This window comes from Brienomyrus brachyistius, chromosome 22, assembly GCF_023856365.1.
Source record: "Brienomyrus brachyistius isolate T26 chromosome 22, BBRACH_0.4, whole genome shotgun sequence".
NCBI lineage: Eukaryota > Metazoa > Chordata > Actinopteri > Osteoglossiformes > Mormyridae > Brienomyrus > Brienomyrus brachyistius.
In genome coordinates, this window is record NC_064554.1 from 6348563 (window position 1) to 6368516 (window position 19954).

The window sequence follows — 19954 nt, forward strand, 5'->3', positions numbered from 1 at the left end:
ACATCTAGACATGAAAGTATTGGCGGTGTGGGGCCCGCGGGTAATTCATTTTCTTCTGATGGTGGTGGTGTGATTTGTTATGACTTTTGCTTAAAATACTCTATGTAATAGGGACCACAATGTACAATGATAAGTACAAGCTGAATCTTGTCTGGTGTCGTTCAGTGGAACGGTGCTTTTATGGCTTTTTATAGCTATCAATTTATATCGATATGTTTAATCACTGGCCATATAAGCCTTAATTAGTATAAACGGGCTCACATGATTCCTTACATGAGGTAGATAGTATTACCATATACATGTATATAACGGAACATTGATGGATTGACAGAATGTTGCTATCGGAGTTTCCCTAATGCCCAGAGGGGTTGGATTTCTCAAAGAGCTTCCGTATATTTCTTATATAATCGTTAAGATGGTTACATTTTTGGTGGAAATATTCAGATTTATACATTTATATGTTCTTTTAATAATTTCTCTACTTGATTACATGGATAATTTGTTTTTGTGGTTTCTTTAAACCTGGCAGTGATAACCGTGTTCCTCAAATCTGTTGGCCAAATAGCACCTAGCCTCAATAAAGAGCATAAAACACTAAAGAATAAATCAATCCCAGGCGGTCAGATAGTGTCTGGTTTTATTTTAAATAGCATTTAATGGTAGTCAATACTTCTGACATAAACATTGCGTCTGGAGAAGGCCGATCCTGCTCTAGCGTGGTTGTCTTAGGAGATGTTGGCATTAAAAACAAGATTGATAACCTATGGCCCCTGATGGCATTGTTTAATATTTCAATAATTGTGTTGGCTTGTTTATTAATACGTCATATAAGGGTGTACGTATTTATGGCCTTCTCTTTGTCCAGGCATTTCGCTTGCTGATGTGCGTCTTTCTTTATACATTTTCCCCGTTAGGACCACTGGACAGCATAAGCACTCTTCCTGATGAAGTGTAGTCTCTGAAAAACCTTGTGGAGAAAGACCGAATGTATCTTTAAGATCCAGTACCTTACCGTCGGGGAGGGATGGATGAAGGGAGGGGGCTGAAAGAGAGAGAGAGAGAGAGAGTGACGGGGGATGTATGGTGTGCTGCTGTAGCGCCGCTCTTCGTCGCCTTGTGGATGAGGGAGGGAGGCAGAAATCTGGACTTTAAGGGGCTCCGCTTATACCCCGATGGACCGAATGGAATATTATGTGTTTAAGCTCATTCGGGTAAGGATCTGAAAACCGCCACTCCGGATGCATGTATAATTATCACATACCCGTGTGTTCGTGCAGTGCAGGCGGAGGAAAGGCTAAATGAAGTAGGGCTGAGAACATCGGTACCAGCCGTCCATTGATAGATTCAGGGTGAAAGACCAGCATGTATTTTCGCGCATATATATGGCAGGCTTCTCAAGGTGCCCACAGAGAGAGGGAAGGGACGTGCGGCGCCATACCTCTTATTACTCATATACTAACCTATATATTAATGCACAGCTGGTAATTCCGCATCGACGCAGGTTTAGCTGTGTGGTTCAGAATAGATCACTTTCCTCTCCCCATCAGTGTAGTGTTTTCAGTTATTAGGCGAGTATACCGTAAATCGCGATTGAAAATACATCATTCATTACTGAAAATCGCAGCCGTGTGCCTGTATGTCTGTCTGTATGTCTGTCTGCGTTTTTGGTGGATGTGGCTTTTCACCCAAATGGGATAGCTTGTTGTCCGTACCCGGGTCCGAGAGTCCGCATAGTGTACAGAAATGCAGAAATAGAAGAAAAACAGCAGGTACAGGATCAGCATCAGCCCAGCCGCTACTGACTTTGGGATTAAATATGTCCGTGATACGTTATTATTACGTTATTATTATTATTATTATTTTATTATTATTATTATTATTATTATGACAGCATGTCGTTTTTATAGCCAGTGTGTAGCGGACATAGACGTCTGAGGTTCTGTGTTTTTAAAACGATGGTGCATGTGTTATTCCTAGTGGCATCTTTATACAGACGGAGAAATTTTCAAAGGCGTCCTTATAACGTTCACGCGTTTGCTTTGCCGTGATTTCTGGGTAGCCGGGTTCATTTCAAACCGTTCATTTCGTTTTAATGCAGCGTCCGATTTGCCAGTGTTTTCAATCGTAACGAAGCTTTTAGCGTCGACGTTAGACTGCCCGTCCGGCAGTCTCGTTCGGCTACATTGTCTGGCGCTGGCTATTTATCAAGTGATAAAATGATAAAATGGTCCGCGAACGGTCTGTTCTCGTCTGATGTCCACTATTGGCCAGTCCTCTTTCTAGCAGTCGACTTGCCCTTCTCAGCATTTGGTGGTTTATGCTGCCTATTCTGCCATGCAACCCCTCCCTCCTCTCTTCCTCCTTCCCCACACCCTCTGCCTCTTTTTCTCACTCCTTTGCTTTCTCCCTCCCTCTCCCTCTTCCTCGCTCATCCTGTGTCTCCATTCGTTCTCCTCCCCAGGACCGTTCTCTTCCTTATTCTGCTTTTAATGAGCTTGTTGTAATGTGATGTGGTGTATGTGGTGCCCATGCTGTCGGTGTGCTGTTGATATCAGTCTCTGTATATGACATGGCTATAAACCTGTCACTGTGTCGTGCCTCACTTATATGCATCAGCAGCTCACCAGGATGCTATTACTGCAATCACATTACTTTCTAGAGATGTGCAAAGGCAGGCAGCGATATACAGGTAACGGTTGTTCCTCACATTCTTCCTTCTGTTTGACACGAAAGCAATGCTGACCCTCCACACTGTCATACAGACAAAGATTTCAGCCTTACATTGCTTGTGTTTATGGATACGGTTAGTATTTCCCAGAAGCCTGTCTGTTTGCTTAACTGACCAAACCAAAGGTTCAGCCATGCTTGGTATATTCCATAGAGTGACATCCAAGAGGACCAAAATGAATGTGTTTTGGGGATTCTTAAGATGTGTAGCATATGAACCACAGCTCAGATTGGGTTATTCTAAGCCAACAAATTCAAGACTTTAATTATGAACTGGAATTACATTGTGAGGCAAGATTTACTGAAGTAAAGGACAAGAGGAAAATCCAAGGTGACAGGGAATAAGAGAAAGACTGAAGGTGGACATGAAGGTCCAGGGTGATGGAGAATAAGAGAAAGACTGAAGGTGAACATGAAAGTCCAGGGTGATGGAGAATAAGAGAAAGACTGAAGGTGAACATGAAAGTCCAGGGTGATGGAGAATAAGATAAAGACTGAAGGTGGACATGAAGGTCCAGGGTGATGGAGAATAAGAGAAAGACTGAAGGTGGACATGAAGGTCCAGGGTGATGGAGAATAAGAGAAAGACTGAAGGTGGACATGAAGGTCCAGGGTGACAGAGAATAAGAGAGACTGAAGGCGGACATGAAGGTCCAGGGTGATGGAGAATAAGAGAGACTGAAGGTGGACATGAAGGTCCAGGGTGATGGAGAATAAGAGAGACTGAAGGTGGACATGAAGGTCCAGGGTGATGGAGAATAAGAGAAAGACTGAAGGTGGACATGAAGGTCCAGGGTGATGGAGAATAAGAGAGACTGAAGGTGGACATGAAGGTCCAGGGTGATGGAGAATAAGAGAAAGATTGAAGGTGGACATGAAGGTCCAGGGTGATGGAGAATAAGAGAGACTGAAGGTGGACATGAAGGTCCAGGGTGATGGAGAATAAGAGAAAGATTGAAGGTGGACATGAAGGTCCAGGGTGATGGAGAATAAGAGAGACTGAAGGTGGACATGAAGGTCCAGGGTGATGGAGAATAAGAGAGACTGAAGGTGGACATGAAGGTCCAGGGTGATGGAGAATAAGAGAAAGATTGAAGGTGGACATGAAGGTCCAGGGTGATGGAGAATAAGAGAGACTGAAGGTGGACATGAAGGTCCAGGGTGACGGAGAATAAGAGAAAGATTGAAGGTGGACATGAAGGTCCAGGGTGATGGAGAATAAGAGAGACTGAAGGTGGACATGAAGTTCCAGGGTGACGGAGAATAAGAGAGACTGAAGGTGGACATGAAGGTCCAGGGTGATGGAGAATAAGAGAAAGCTTGAAGGTGGACAGTCTTGGGTGGGAGTCACCCACAGAATTTCAGTCTCCTGTTCAGTAAATCGTCTGACAGTGTATAATGTTTTGCTAGTTAAGGCAAAGTTAGCTGTAGGTAGTTACTGATTCTGTGATATATCTTCATCATGTGTCTCCCACTGTTTCTGTTACAATTGATATCAATAACAAGGTTAATTGAGGACTGAAATTTTAATTCACAAGCATTATTTATATTAATAAAATGCATTTCATCTATTGTATTATTTGTTAAATTGTAAACCAATACATTTGCTCATTTGTGATCATTATTTTGCTTAATCTATCTGCGGTTTGCACAAAGTAGCACATAGCATTAATACTGATAAAACAGAAATAAAAATCATCAACAACTAACTGAGTTATTAATTTTAAGGAAACAAGTTGAAGGCTATCTGTTTATTTACCATTTAGGTACAGGCAATCCCCGAGTTACGAGAGTCTGACTTACGACTCTCGTAACTTGATTATTATTATGTACTGCATTTATTTTTCTGACTTGCCTACAAATTTGAGTTAAAGATTTTGGGAACGGATTTCGTTCGTAACCTGGGTACCGCCTGTATTTCTGTAACTAACTTATTTGAACGCATTTGAAAAATGGTTTGGTGTCTTGATCCAGTTTAAGGTGATTCCTGTCTCCTGTTCTGCCTCCGCCCTGTATCTGCATCTGTTCTTGAGCCTTTCCTCGGTGCTTGAGGCTCCATCATCTCGACCATGTGATTAAAGTGCTTTTCTCTGCCTCTCTCTTGTCTCTTTCAGCTGTTCTCCTCAGCTTAGTGAACCCTCTCCCCCTTTTCATCCTTCCTTCACTTCCTTCCCTTCCTTTCGAAGCCTTGGCCAGCCTTGGACCAACAGTATAGAGCTCTGGTGTGACTTCCAGAGTCACCAGTCTGTCTGTGGGCTGCCTCCTGACTCCTCGCCCTCTGGCAGATGGACACATCTCGGAGCATCTGGGGAAAGGCAGCATCAGTCCATGTCCAGCTCGAATGTTTAGCATGATGATCTAACGCTTTGGGGCCTCTAGCAGGCAGTGACTGGGGCCCTACTGGCATGTGCTGAGGCATCTGTGGACACGGCACAGCCTGAGGGGAACCAAGGACACCAGCGAGAGTGGAAGTTCTCCGCACACTGCTGTCCACAGAGCACTGGCTGGGAAACGGCCACCCGAACATGTAGGAGGCGCATTCACACTCTTTAAGCAGATCCGACTTTGCGCCTAAGCTGAGCTCCACATACCTGAATCTGACAGCCCCACGCTGACCGAGGAGGGAGGGAGCAGAAGAAGCCAGAGGCCAAGGAGGAGGAGCTAAGCATCCAACATTATCCCACCCTCAAGATGATGTGCGAGGTCATGCCGACCATCTCGGAGGATGGTAGGCCGGGGGGGCCGTCATCCCCGGCGGGGGGCGGCGGGGGAGGGCCTGGGATGGGCGGAGCTGGTGGCGGGTACGAGGGCGGCAGCACAGGGAACCTGGAGTCGCTGATGGTGAACATGCTGACTGAGCGTGAGCGCCTCCTGGAGAGCCTGAGGGAGATGCAGGAGAGCCTGGGCACCGCGCAGCTACGCCTCCGCGAGCTGGGCCACGAGAAGGAGTCGCTGCAGAGGCAGCTGTCCATCGCCCTGCCACAGGTGCGTTACTGTCTGTGCTGTGCGTCTCTGTGTACCTGTGTGCGTGAAGCTTGTTTATGTGTTTAGGGATTTTGGTCAGGCACTTATACTGGTCACCTATAATGATTTGGATGGAGCCACAGCCAAGCATATCACCAGAGGCAGGCTGCTCTAATAGGGTGAAAATGATTAGCTTCAGTGGGCCCTGGGATGGTGCTCCAGCACGTTGATGGTTTGGTTCACTAGTTAATGTGAAAATGAGCCTCTAGGCCAGGCACTGAGTGTCCTGCATGACGGGCTCTCCATCATTTTGGGGTCTTAGACTGATGAGGGGCATGAGGTGAAGCCCTAAACCACACAAGCACAGCACACTGCATCGTCAGTAAGAACCTCAGCCCATTTTAAGTCAGCTCTCACCCAGTAATACTTAGAGTGCCCACTGCATCACAATCCGTGATACCATCCCCCACTCTGCCTCTGGGTGGCGCTGTCTCTCTCATCACAGAGCCACTCTGCACCGGTCCAGCAGTTTTCTCTGTTGATTTGTGAACCTGGAGGGGACACTTCCAGTCCCACAGTGTTTCACTGTGATGGCACAATGGAACCAGTATCCCTTTTGCCCCCTGGCAGTCTTGGTAAACATTAAGGCTTTCGTTTGGTTTCAGTGGGAGTTTTATTTGAGTATTTACCTTTCAGGGGATTACATGACCTTATAGACCTTCACAGACCTTTATAAACCATGACAAATTCTCACAGATCCTTACAATCCATCACAGACCTTTTCAGACCCCCACAATGTCTCACAATTCTTTACAAACCTTCCAAAACCTTCACAGAGTCTGACAGACATTCACAGACCCTCACAGACTTTCACAGATCGTCACGGACCTTTACAAGTCATCATACTTCCAGCTCATTAGGTTTCACTGAGATCGCTTTCAATTTCCCAGTGCGTCATAAGTCCCTACTCCAGGATAGACGCTAACCGAAGAATATAGCGTGCATATCCCAGATGTTACAACCACTGCGGTATATTACTGTGTCCATTTCAAGTTTGTGGTCATATCATGGATAGAAGCTGATGCTCACGGAACTGTGTGTTTCTGTCTGAAGACAGAATCTTTGTTTACTGTTGCAGCCACCTGCAGGGACACTACCTCATCCCTGTCTTGTCACCAAGTTCACCCGCTGCCAGCTAACGAACCTATAATGTATGACTCATACTGTGTGAAGCACGGCACATGTGTATTGCAACTGCAGAGAAGCAGGGCATGTGATTTTTGATGATTTTCATGGTAAATTGATGCATATAGATCAACGAAGCAGGAAATGGGGTGTTTCTGGGCAGTGTAGTACGTCTGTGTGTCTTGTAGCTCCTCCTGCTTCTATGGTAGCATCTGCATCAGCAGCGCCTATTGACTCGTCTCCCCCTTGTGGCCAAACAGGAGTTTGCAGTGCTGACCAAAGAGCTGAATGTGTGCCGGGAGCAGTTGCTGGAGCGGGAGGAGGAGATCGGCGAGCTGAAGGCTGAGAGGAACAACACGCGGGTGAGCGCAGGCGGGCATGGAAACTGCTCCCCCTTGTGTCTGGGCGCAGTCAGGTGCCCTGTGCTCACTGCTCGTTCTCCTCTCTGTTCTGCAGCTCCTCCTGGAGCACCTGGAGTGTCTGGTGTCCCGGCACGAGCGCAGCCTGCGCATGACGGTGGTTAAGCGGCAGGCCCAGTCTCCGGCCGGCGTGTCCAGTGAGGTGGAGGTGCTGAAGGCTCTCAAGTCACTGTTCGAGCACCACAAAGCGCTGGACGAGAAGGTGAGGAGCTGTGGACGTGTTCTTCCTGACGTGACACGTCGTCAGGCTCTGTGCTTGGCTTACGCTGAGCGCTCTCCTTCCGGACAGGTCAGAGAGAGGCTTCGGGTCGCTTTGGAAAGGGTGGCGGTCTTGGAGGAAGAGCTGGAATCTTCTTCACAAGAGGTAACCCCTCCTCTCCCTCTCCACCCGGCGTCTGTCTGCCATATCGGCACGGTGTCACCCTCTCTCTCTCCTCACCAGGTTCTGACATTAAGAGACCAAATAAAACGGCAGCAGGGGCTGGATGGTGGCCGAGAGGTGAGCTGGTGTTTCTGTGTGTTTCTTTGTGTGTGTCTTTGTGTGTGTGTGTGTGTGTGTGAGGGATGACAGCGTGTGTGGCTGTGTGCGCACTGGCCTTCGTCCCGTGAGCTTGCCGTCTCTGCCTTCTCGGGACGCAGAGGCTGACCAACGGTCCCTCTTCTCTCCTGGAGGATGGGGACTGTGAGCGGCAGAGGGAGGCAGAGATCGAGCGGCAGAGAGTGGAGCTCTCACAGCTCAGGGAGCGGCTGGCGCTCATGTGCCGGCAGGTGAGGGGGCCGCCGTGGGCGGGGCTCTCAGTGGGTGCGGGTTTCCTCCAGTTGATCCTGTTTTCTCCCTTAGCCCAAATCCCAGCAAGCCACTGCCTCGGAATCACCTGGAGTGATTATGTGCCTGGTAGTGGACTGGCATCCTGTCCAGGGTGCAGCCTATGCTGACTGTGATAGGCCCATGACCCTGACTGGGATAAGGGGTTAGAAGATGGATGGATGGATGGATGGATGGATGGATGGATGGATGGATGGATGGATGGATGGATGGATGGATATTCGGAGCACACACACTCAGAAAATGAGCATTACCCTTGAAGGAATTTTACTTAGTGAGACCAACTGGTCTACATTATCGCAGACATTGCAATTCAGGGGTCCTCAACCTTTTTAACCAAATGGCCAGTTGACTGTCGTCCCCACTTTCAGGGGGCTGGATTGTGGGTGAAAAAGAGAAAAATTCACTGTAACCATTTTTCATTCTATATACAGTAGTTCCATGTGTTAGTAACTTAACTGTGATGTAGTATCGATAGCTGACACATGTATTATTTTACTATGATAAAGAGGGCAGAAAGTGAGGCCTCACCAGAGTTCCCACCTTTGGAAAACTGAAGCGGATGAGGGTGAGGAGCAATCAGGAGGTGGGGGGGGAGGAGGTGCTGGCTAGGCTCGGCCGGAAATACTGTAATTCCATATTTCACTCAGCAAATTTTATCAAAAAATACCACAACAGCATTGGTTGTTAAAATACTATATACCGCAGAATGATGCCTGCGCCATATGACAGTATTAAAAATTAGATACCGCCCAAGCCTTCTACTGGCTGGGGGGGCAGGGTGTTGGGCTACCGGCAATAAAATTTGCCAACCAGATAGGGCGGGGTAATTTTACCGCCGCTAAATAGTGGAACAAGGGATTTCTGGGACACACGCTGGTGTTGGAGAGCTGTAGTCAGTTTGCAAGAGACTCCCAGGACGTCCATGATACAGATTTATGTGATTGTGTAGCAGGTAAAGTTTTTTATTTTGAATGTTTTTATAGATACTGGCCACATTTGCTTTGGCACATTTTTCTTTACGCACCTACACCGCTATCTTGAAAGTTTTAAGTAAGTAGCAAGCCAGATTATCCGAGCTGCCACTGGGAAAGGGGCGATGGAATGAAGGGAGCAAGCCGTAGTTCAAGGAACCCTGTCGTGACTGGTCACGGAGGTGTCAGTAAGACAGCTTCCTGCATTGCTCCCTCTGGTGGTCATGATATGACAGTGCAGTCAGAAACAGGGCAGAGAGCTCACATCTAGCTGTGTCCCACCCCTACCACAGGTGGGTGACATTGAGGAGCAACTCTCAGCAGCCCGAAGAGAAGTAACCAAGTCAGAAGAGGCCAATCAGAAGCTCCAACGGGATGTGAAAGAGGTGGGGCTGCTTTCAGGGTCAGACTGCAGCCACTGGCCGACAACAGAGGCCTTTCACAGGATTCACAGGAGCAGGCAGCTTTGCATGATGGGTAATGTGCACGCTTTGCAGTGATAACCTTTTGCCAGACCAAATCAGGTGTTCGTCCACAGCTGGTACAACTGACTGCCTGAAGATTTTAAAGCAGTAAATTTGGTGATAAATAAGTCAAGTGACTGTCAGAATTCTGTCAGAATTCCTTGTCCTCTCAGGAAGGTCATTAAGAGAACCCGATGTCCTCTGACTTCTTAGGTTTGCCATTAAGTGAATTTGGCATTCCCTGTACTCTCAGGACAACAATTACGTTAACACAGCATTCCCTGTCCTTTTAAAAAGAGCATTCAGTGTCCAAGGCTTTCCCTGTACTCTCAAGAAGACCATTAAGTGAAAGTGGCCTTTCCTGTCCCCTTAGGAATACTGTTAAGTGAATGCCACATTCCCTGTCCTCACAGGAAGACCATTAAGTGATGCATGCAGAGTTTGCCATTATGCTGACTGGCAATGACAGGTGAACATTTTTATGGAATGACTCAGAGCATACGCTGGTTAAGTGCAGGATGTTGGTGGTATTGTGCAGATGTTTTATGAGCCCATGTCACAGCTGGGTACAGATGTGCACAGCTGGGGCAACTGGCAGGTTCTGCTAATCCTGCATGACAGACATGTGAACAGCCTCAACCTGACAGCTTGCTCCTAAACAGGAAGCTCCCAATGCCCCCCTTGAAAAGCCGTTAAGTATGTCCTGCAACCTGCCATTATCTCTGATTTGGATATTACTACAGGAGGTGGGACGCAGGGTCAGATCCATGTGGCGTTTTGTTTAAAGGTGGCGTTTGAGCAGGGATCACACATGGGTTTGCAAAGTGTATGTGTTTAGTGTGAAGCTGGAGATTATTAATGAACAAAACCCTCCATCACAGGCTTTGTGTCAAAGAGAGGACATGGAGGAGAGGATTACTACCTTGGAGCGCAGGTAACGGCTGCAGCTGCTTGCCGCTGATCTCTCCTGCAACTCAGCCAATCTCTCCCTGACTGACCTGATCTCTCCCTGACTGACCTGATCTCTCCGAGACTGAACTGACCTGATCACTCCCAGACTGAACTGACCTGATCACTCCCAGACTGAACTTATCTCTCCCTGACTGTCCTGATCTCTCCCTGGCTGACCTGATCTCTCCCAGACTGAACTGATCTCTCCCTGGCTGACCTGATCTCTCCCAGACTGAACTGATCTCTCCCTGGCTGACCTGATCTCTCTCAGACTGAACTGATTTCTCCCAGACTGAACTGACCTGATCACTCCCAGACTGAACTGATCTCTCCCTGACTGTCCTGATCTCTCCCTGGCTGACCTGATCTCTCCCAGACTGAACTGATCTCTCCCTGGCTGACCTGATCTCTCCCTGGCTGACCTGATCTTTCACAGACTGAACTGATCTCTCCACAGCTGAACTTATCTGTCCTGCAACTCAGCAAATCTCACTCTGACTGAAGTAATGTCTCCCTGACTGACCTGATCTCTCCCTAACTGAAGTGATCCCCCCCAGCTGAACTGATCTCTCCCTGACTGGCCTGATCTCATATCCTTTTCAGTAATTTATTGCTCTCAGCACGCTTTTACAGTGCACTTTTGATACTTTTCCTTTTACAATGACTTCCGGATGAGTACCAGTACCAAAAGATTCAGCATTTTTTTGAAGTACCAAAACTACAATACTTGGTTGCAATGGAAAAGCCCCCTAAATAGGATGCTAATCTTTCATGTGTGTCTGTGTTTCTTAGGTACCTCAGTGCCCAAAGGGAAGCCACTTCCCTTCACGACATCAAAGATAAGCTGGAGAATGAGCTGGCAAGCAAGGAGTCTCTGTACAGACAGGTGACGATCCAGAACATTCCTCACGGTCCGCCCCCAGTTCATGGCCTATGAGCAAGAGTGCTGATGCTTCCTCATGTTGCAGAGTGAGGAGAAGAACAGGCAGCTGCAGGAGTGGCTGGATGATGCCAAACAAAAGCTACAGCAGACACTGCAGAGGGCCGAGACCCTGCCGGAGATCGAGGCCCAACTGGCACAGCGGGTGGCGGCACTCAACAAGGTGTGTGTGTGTGTCTGTCTCTCTGTCTGTCTTCGTCCATCTTCCCTGATCTGTAAAGGCTCTCCTCCTGTTCAGGCAGAAGAACGCCACAGCAACTTTGAGGAGCGACTGCGACAGATGGAAACACAACTGGAGGAGAAGAACCAGGAGTTACAGAGGGTAAATTACGGTGCTGCCCCACCTTGCATTTCCTTTCTTCAACAGCTTTTTTTGCACTGTCCTGTAGCCCTGTTCTCTGCCCCCCAGGCCAGGCAGAGGGACCGCATGAACGATGAGCACAACAAGAGGCTCTCGGACACCGTGGACAAGCTACTGTCCGAGTCCAACGAACGTCTGCAGCTTCACCTGAAGGAGAGGATGGCAGCGCTGGAGGAGAAGGTGAGCCACTTCGTTTTGGACCACAGTAGAGAGCAGCCCTTCCATAGTGCAACCTGTGGAAACCGTGAAAACAATGAGTGTGTGAAGAAATTAAGTGTACACCTCTTGCCATCAGAATGCACTCTCGGAGGAGCTGGCCAACATGAAGAAGATACAGGATGATCTTCTAGCAAACAAGGCAGGTTCTTCTTGTACTGTGACGCTTTTCTCTTATCTTCTATTCTGGCTCATGCTGGTCTGTTTGACCCTTTCTGCTATATCTCTGACTTCTTCCAGGACCAGTTAATAGCAGAGCTGGAGCGACTTCAACTGGAGCTGGATCAGCTGAGAGGCAGGTCAGGTTCCTCCTACTCCAGGTAACACAGTTGCAGACATTCCCAGCAGCCAGAATATTTATTTTAGCATCCTTCCTGGGATGTGAATAATCCCTGTGACCTCCTCGACTAGGTCCCTTCCAGGAAGTGCCCTAGAACTGAGGTACTCTCAAGGGGGCGGGTCTGGCTCTCACCTGGAGCACTACAGCAATGCAGCTGCCGGGGGCGTGGTGAGGCGGACTCACCGGGGGCGATGGGGAGCGCCACGGGAAGATGCTAGCAAGGCAAGGCACCCCTACCCTGAGGGATTATGGGGATTATTCTCAGGGTACAGAGCTACCACAAGGCTGACGTCAAAGTTTGGGATTGATCAGGAAAATGATTGCGTTTCCTTTTGCTGCAGTACACAGACTGGGATGGCAGCAGCCTCCTGGGCCCTGGGTTCGAGGGTGGAGTGGAGGGGAGCTGCTCTGATGAGGAGGAAGAACGAGAGGCGATGATGGGCACAGAAGCGCTGTCACCTGGCGGGCAGACGGACGTGCAGACGCTGGCCATCATGCTACAGGAGCAGCTGGAGGCCATTAACAAGGAGATCAAGTGGGTGGTGCTGGGGGGAGGGGGGGGGGAAGGTCCATCAGCGATGAAGGAAGGATGGGAGGGCAGTAGCCATCGGCAAAGAGCTGAGGGAAGGGAGGGGCTATCCGTGGGGAGGGGAGTGGCCATCAGTGAAGATTGCTGGGAGGGGAGGGGCTATCAATGGGGAGGGGAGTGGCCATTAGTGAGGAGAGAATAGAGGAGCGGTGTGGGCCAATAAGGGGAACGGAAGCAATGATTTGATTTTGGGAGAGTAAGGGAGACTGTTTCTCTGTATGTGTTTATAATATATGTTATGATATATGATATACATGTAGCTTTAAAGGAGACCATGACCCTACTAACAGAGTATTCACTGCCCCTAGGCTGATCCAGGAAGAGAAAGAGAGCACGGAGCTCAGAGCCGAGGAGATTGAGAGCCGAGTCAGCAGTGTGGCTCTCGACGGGCCCCCTATCCCACCCACCTCACTGGGTGGGGGTAGGGATGGCTCAGGAAGGGGCTTCATCCCTTCTTCACTCACTTCCTCCACACTGGCTTCCCCCTCCCCCCCCAGCTCTGGGCACTCCACCCCTCGGCTGCCTCACTCGCCAGCCCGTGAGAATGACAGACAGGTGAGTCTGAGTGCGTGCCCCCTGCCTGCCATGCTTTGCACAGGAAGTTACGCGGCCCTTGATGTGTGTGGTGTTAGATGTATCTCAGCCCTGAGGTAACCCAATGTCTTCCTTAAGAACAACAAAGAGGACGAGAAGGCCCTGGCTCTGCTGGACAGTGCCCCCCCTGCAGCCCCCCGCGCACTGCGGCTGGACAGAATGACACACACACACCCAGGGGCTCTGCTTGAGGACAGCCGCGAGTTTCGCAGGTTGGATGTCATTAGATGGCATGTGGAGCAAAATTCAGAAGAAAGAGAGTCAGGCAGGGTGACGTTTGATGTACACCGCAAAAGCAGACAGACAGGCTGACAGTCATATACCATTAAAGCAGACAGACATGCTGGCCATCGTACGCTGTTAAATCAGACAGATTGGCTGATGGTCGTCTGCAGTTAAAGTGCACCGGCAGACAGTCGCATGCCATTAAAGCAGATAGACAGGCTGACAGTTGTACACTGTTAAGGCAGACAGACAGGCTGACGGTTGTACAGTGTTAAAGCAGACAAGCAGGCTGATGGTCATACACCATTAAAAGAGAAAGACAGACTGATGGTTGTACACTGTTTAAACAGAAAGACAGGCTGATTGTTGTACACCATTTAAATAGACAGACAGGCTGATGGTTGTATACTGCTAATGCAGACAGACAGGCTGATGGTCATACACCATTAGAGCAGACAGATTTGTTTTGACCATAGGATCATATCTTTGTCCCCCAGTCTGTCAGTAGACAGCAGCAGCACCAGCAACATTCAGGACGCACTACACAAGTCCAGCAAGAAGAAGAGCATCAAGTCTTCCATCGGCCGACTTTTTGGGAAGAAGGAGAAGGGGCGTCTGGGGCCTCCTGGCCGCGAGTCTGTGTCTCTGGGTCAGTATGAGTGGGCAGGGTCGTCGGCGGACCTCCCTGAATGCCAATGCGGATCCCAGGGGGGCTACTGTATATCTAACATGATGACTTATTTATGCTGTTTCTCATTATACTACAATCAGCATGACCACCTCCTTATAGCTGCGCTTTGATCTATGAGCAGCTTAGCTGCCATTCGCTGTCAGGTCAGGTTGCAGCTTTGGGTAAACAGGTGCCTCTCGTTGCTCCTCAGCCTCCACTCCCTCAGAGGAGCAGGCTTCAGTGGACCCACTGGGCCTGACCAAGCTCACCGGACCTGTGGATAAAGACCGCCGCAGCAAGAAGAAGTGAGTCAGGAGTCCCGCCGCTGTTGTAGCGCACCTGTTTGACAGATGAGCCTTGTATTATTAAAGACCTCCTCTTGTCTTCTTCTCAGGCATGAGCTCCTGGAGGAAGCGTGTCGCCAGGGCCTGCCCTTTGCATCCTGGGACGGCCCCACCGTGGTGTCCTGGCTGGAGGTATGGAACGTTAGGGAAGTGCCAGGTCTCAGTTGCCTGTGTGGCATGACGGCAAGTGGACCCCCTCCTGCTCTCGCCCACAGTTGTGGGTGGGTATGCCCGCCTGGTACGTGGCCGCCTGCCAGGCCAACGTGAAGAGCGGCGCAATCATGGCCAACCTGTCGGACACGGAGATCCAGCGCGAGATCGGCATCAGCAACCCACTGCACCGGCTCAAGCTGCGCCTGGCCATCCAGGAGATGGTGTCCCTCACCAGCCCCTCAGCCCCTGCCAGCACGCGCTCGGTGAGCACAGGGGGTGGGCGAGATCCAGGCCTCCTCTCAGTGCTTTGGGGCTTATTGAAGATCAGTCAGAAGTCGGATTGGTCTCTAGTCCAGTGTTTCCCAACCCAGTCCACGAGAACCCACAGATGGTCCATGTTTTTTCTCCCTCCCAGTTCCCAGTTTGTGAGTCCAGATTGGGAAACACTGGTCTCTGTTTACATTTACATAGATTCATTTAGCAGGTGCTTTATGGGGCTGAGCTCCCAGTGAGTGCTCAGAAACCCAAGAGAGATTCAAGTGAGATCAGAGCATACGAATGTTCACCAGACAGCTGTCCCATCTTCAGCAGCATGTAGTTAGAATATAGATATCTACTGTTATAATAATATTGTCTTCTTCCCTCTTCTTGTCAAAATGGCACAATTTGATTGGCTGCTTGCCTCCTGACACATGACCGCAGTCAACCGGCAACGTGTGGATGACTCATGCGGAAATGGAGTCACTGACTACAGCCAGCAAACCTGTGAGTCTGCCTGTTTTCCATTACCTGACCACATTGTGATTCCCGCCATCGCCAGTAACAGCAGGGAATGGCAGCCCGAAGCACCTAAGTTTAAAGCACCGCTGTACTGTTGTAAGCAGCAAGCCACCAGTAATGTACATTAATAAATATCTCTCCTTCTCTCTTTCTGTCTTATTAGGCCTTAGTCTTGAACTTCTCTTCTTTCCCTCTAGTTCTGCTTAAATGTGCTTATTTCCAACTAATTATCTGTTTACTAACAAACGATTCCTCCCTTTGTCTTCCTTCCCCATCCTTTTCCTCAATCAACATTTTCTCCCCTCGCTGGTCCTTTCTGTCTCTTTCTCCTTGTTATCCTCCCCCCTGTCGTTCTTTCATCCGTCTACCACCAAGGAGGGGAAAGAAATCATCTGGGATCAGGTGAGTGTATGAGGACGAAGCACAGGCAGGATATTCAGACTTGCTGAAGATGCTCTTCTCTTTTCTCCTCTCCAGTGTTCTCTCTATTAACTCCTTATCCTCTCTTCTATCCTCCTTCAACATTTGCCAATACTTTCTTCAAAATTAACTATTTAATTCCATTTCCACTAAATCTGCCTTCCTTTCACGATGCTCCTCCCACCTGAACTCTGACCCCTGACCTCTGCCCTCTGAGCAGATCCTAGCCTACGGGGACATGAACCACGAGTGGGTGGGGAACGAGTGGCTGCCCAGTCTGGGCTTGCCGCAGTACCGCAGCTACTTCATGGAGTCGCTGGTGGACGCCCGCATGCTGGACCACCTGACCAAGAAGGAGCTGCGTGGCCAGCTCAAGATGGTGGACAGCTTTCACCGGTGCGCTCCTCTTAGCGGCCGTGTCTGAGAGTGCGGCACGGTGATCCCCTCGGGACGAGACTCACCCTCCTTCCCCCCTCCCCCAGGGTCAGCCTGCACTATGGCATCATGTGTCTGAAGCGGCTGAATTATGACCGTAAGGAGCTGGAGCGAAGGAGAGAGGCGAGTCAGCAGCAGAACAAAGGTGCCTCGATCCTTTCCGCCCTGCCAGAGTGATGCACAGGACCAAAGACAATCTGACATTCAGCCTCAGTTTTGAGTGCATTCTGGGAGGGGGTGGAGGGTAGATCATAGAGTACAGCAGGTTTATTCGATGATGTCATTAGATTAGCTGAAATGACGATGTACTTACCATGGTCATCCCTAACACCTGTCCCCCCCCCTCCCACCAACAGATGTGATGGTGTGGTCCAATGAGCGTGTGATGTGCTGGGTGCAGGGGGTGGGGCTTAAGGAATACGCAGACAACTTGGCAGAGAGCGGGGTGCACGGGGCGTTGCTGGCGCTTGATGATACCTTCGACTACACGGATCTGGCCCTGCTGCTGCAGATTCCCAACCAGAATACACAGGTGAACGTGGGCCACCTCCTCACACCATCTCTACGCACCACCTCCTCACACCATCTCTACGCACCACCTCCTCATACCATCTCTACGCACCACCTCCTCACACCATCTCTACGCACCACCTCCTCACACCATCTCTACGCACCACCTCCTCACACCATCTCTACGCACCACCTCCTCATACCATCTCTACGCACCACCTCCTCACACCATCTCTACGCACCACCTCCTCACACCATTTCTACCCAAATTTATCACTGCCTTTCACATAGAATGCTTGTTTTTAGGACATAATGTTTCATCCACATTCCCATTTCAGGCCCGCCAGCTCCTGGAGAAGGAGTACAACTCCCTAATTTCCACAGGGACCGAGAGAAGGCCAGAGGAGGTACCAGCATGTAAAAATTATGCTACAGTTTGAAGATGGTGGAATGCCATCAGAACCATTCACATGTAGGCTGGTCTGTTCATGGTGTGGCGTGCTGCCCCCGCAGGACGGCACGAAGACCTTCACCCGCTCGCCCTCTTGGAGGAAGGACCTAAGAGGCGTCACCTCTGATTCCTCAGAGACCCTTCCCCCTAACTTTCGTGCCTCAGCAATTTCTGCCCCCTCCGTGACCCTGAGGAAAGTCCAGAGTGAGGGTGAGCCCCCACCCTATTGTGTGGGCACCTCTGTGTGTCTGAGGGCATGGGGATACTGTAGAGAACTCTGATATTCACTCCAGTCTGCTCCAGTCAGCAGATACCTCCTACAATACTTGTAATGAAATCTGTTGTGTTAATATAATAACCAAAAGGATTGGCTACAGCGGAAGGGCGCCCCCTTCTGGACAGAGTTCATCATTTTGAAATGGGTAATGCTTCCTGCAGCCAGAAGAGGGCAGCCTTGCTGCATGCCTCAAATGGTACTGGTGTGGTTTGCGTGTGGAGGTTTTAATCAACCTTCTGCTTTCTCTGCCAGCGAGCTCTGGGTCCAGAGGGGAGTCAGGATCAGTGAGAACATACTCCTGCTGAGGACCTCACCGGGGGTGAGGAGATGCTGGTGCCTTTCGCTTTATTCACCGTTGAAAGTGACACAAACCTGCAGCTTGCAGCTGCTGCTCCTAACCTCTCCTATCCTGTGCTCCTCAGGGATCACATCATCAGGCAGGTTTGCAATACCAGACACAGGACCGTCAGAACCACGCAGAAGACCTGATTGTAGGAAGTGGAGCTAACAGTCTGTGTGTCTGTCCCTCTCTGTCCATAAGTGAGCTGGGCTGGAAGCCAAGGAATCTTCGTACTCTCCAGATGGGATATCAGCCCTTAATCTGCCAGGAATGACATTTTGCTCCCTAAGGCCATTTTTGCTCCACACTGAGGCAGGTCTTCACCCGGTTCCATCTTTTATTAAAGCCAGAGTGTTCATGTAGGCCACCTAATTCAGTTTAAAGGGATCGATGAGGTCAAGATCAGATGCTACTACAGATGGGATCCTTCCAGACGTGAGCTTGGACAATTCTTACTGTCCTTACAGGGAGCTTACCCAGCTCATGGTGGGCCGATCTGGCAGATCAGTCTGATACCCACTGAATGGGAGAGAAGGCAGAGGAGAAACAGACAGATGAAAGGATTAGCGCCATGTACAGCAGCCATTAACTTAGATAGGCTTGGAGAAGCAAAAAAAGGCAAGCAGAAAGGAAACAGAGAAAGAGAGGAGATGAGGGGACACTAGGTGACAGGGAGGTGGACACTGGACGTCAGTCACGGTGAGACAAGGGAACACGGAGACAAGGAGGGGGACACTGGGAGACAGTCAAGGGGACACTGGGAGACAGGGAGGGTTAAACTGGGTGACAGGGTGGGGAACACTGGATGACAGTCAAGGAGAGACAAGGGGACATGGGGGGGACACTGGGAGACAGGCAGGCAGACAGTGGGTAACAGGGAGGGTTAAAGTGAAAAACAAGGAAGGGAAGAGTAGAGGATAGAAGGACAAGTTCTACTTCTGTGTTAACATGCATGACAAACAGTGAAAATTAGAGAGTATCACATGAAATCTAACAAAAAGCAGTTATTCAATGATGCTGAGAACTGGAGGATAAACATTTGTAAAATGTGTGCATTTGATTTTTTAATTTAATTTTTATGAGAATTATTACTATTACTATTGTATGTATTGAGTAACTGTATGTACATGTTCATTTATTACTTTAATTTATCTAGTTTTAACAAAAAAAGGATAAACGATTTTAAAACAGACAGTAAAATACGCTAATTGAATGTGAAGATTTGGTAAGAAATTGTGTGTATGATTTAAAGACAATATGAACAATTCTGAAGGTGGAAGGGTTGAAAGAGAGTGACTCTGATCGTCAAGACAATGCAAATAAAGTGGTGTGTGCTGCTTCAAATGCGATTGTGAATTGTTACTATGGCGACAGCCTGGAGTGCACACTCAAGAAGGAGTGTAGCTGGAATTGTTGCCGGAGCCATTACTGGGCTGACACTATATGGGAACAGTCTAGGTTTCCCACAAACTGTGATGGTGCCGTGGAAATGTCACCAGGCGACTGCTTGTCCCCACTACACAGGGTGTCATGTGGCTGAATCATCACCATGGTTAACCTCTACAGCCGGCCCCTTCAGCCACAATCTCACAGTGCAGCTGAAGTATCACCAAGGCGACAGTCATATACAAGAGTGTTTAACAATGTACAGGAGCATTGGTGACATAAATGTTACTTACGCTCAGAGTTTGGTTACACCAGCAGTTTGGCACACCTTGAGCGTGACGGTCACTCTTTTCAGTGTTTTGTCACACACTCCCGCCACACATTGTATTTCTCGTGCGGAAATAACCTGGTAC

The 19954-nt window shown here is 49.2% G+C and overlaps 1 protein-coding gene across 4 annotated transcripts; it reads left to right on the plus strand.

Annotated features, from left to right (window-relative positions):
- Positions 1–1074: 1074 nt before the first annotated feature.
- ppfia3 (PTPRF interacting protein alpha 3) lies at positions 1075–19499 on the plus strand. Of its 4 annotated transcripts, XM_048992162.1 has the most exons (32): positions 1075–1211; positions 4842–5712; positions 7137–7238; positions 7333–7497; positions 7585–7659; positions 7738–7794; positions 7935–8063; positions 9389–9481; positions 10441–10493; positions 11303–11396; positions 11479–11613; positions 11689–11772; positions 11860–11991; positions 12107–12169; positions 12268–12347; positions 12439–12589; positions 12709–12902; positions 13265–13511; positions 13629–13762; positions 14273–14424; positions 14657–14750; positions 14840–14921; positions 15005–15205; positions 15645–15707; positions 16098–16124; positions 16363–16538; positions 16625–16722; positions 16934–17109; positions 17426–17494; positions 17601–17748; positions 18068–18134; positions 18238–19499. In XM_048992162.1, exons 2-31 carry the CDS (start codon positions 5419–5421, stop codon positions 18118–18120), a joined length of 3621 nt encoding a protein of 1206 aa, XP_048848119.1. In that variant the 5' UTR covers positions 1075–1211; positions 4842–5418; the 3' UTR covers positions 18121–18134; positions 18238–19499. The 4 variants fall into 4 exon arrangements, with proteins under 4 accessions (XP_048848119.1, XP_048848116.1, XP_048848117.1 ...); XM_048992159.1 differs by having other exon boundaries at positions 11479–11772; XM_048992160.1 differs by having other exon boundaries at positions 11479–11772; positions 12268–12326.
- The last annotated feature ends 455 nt before the right edge of the window (positions 19500–19954 follow it).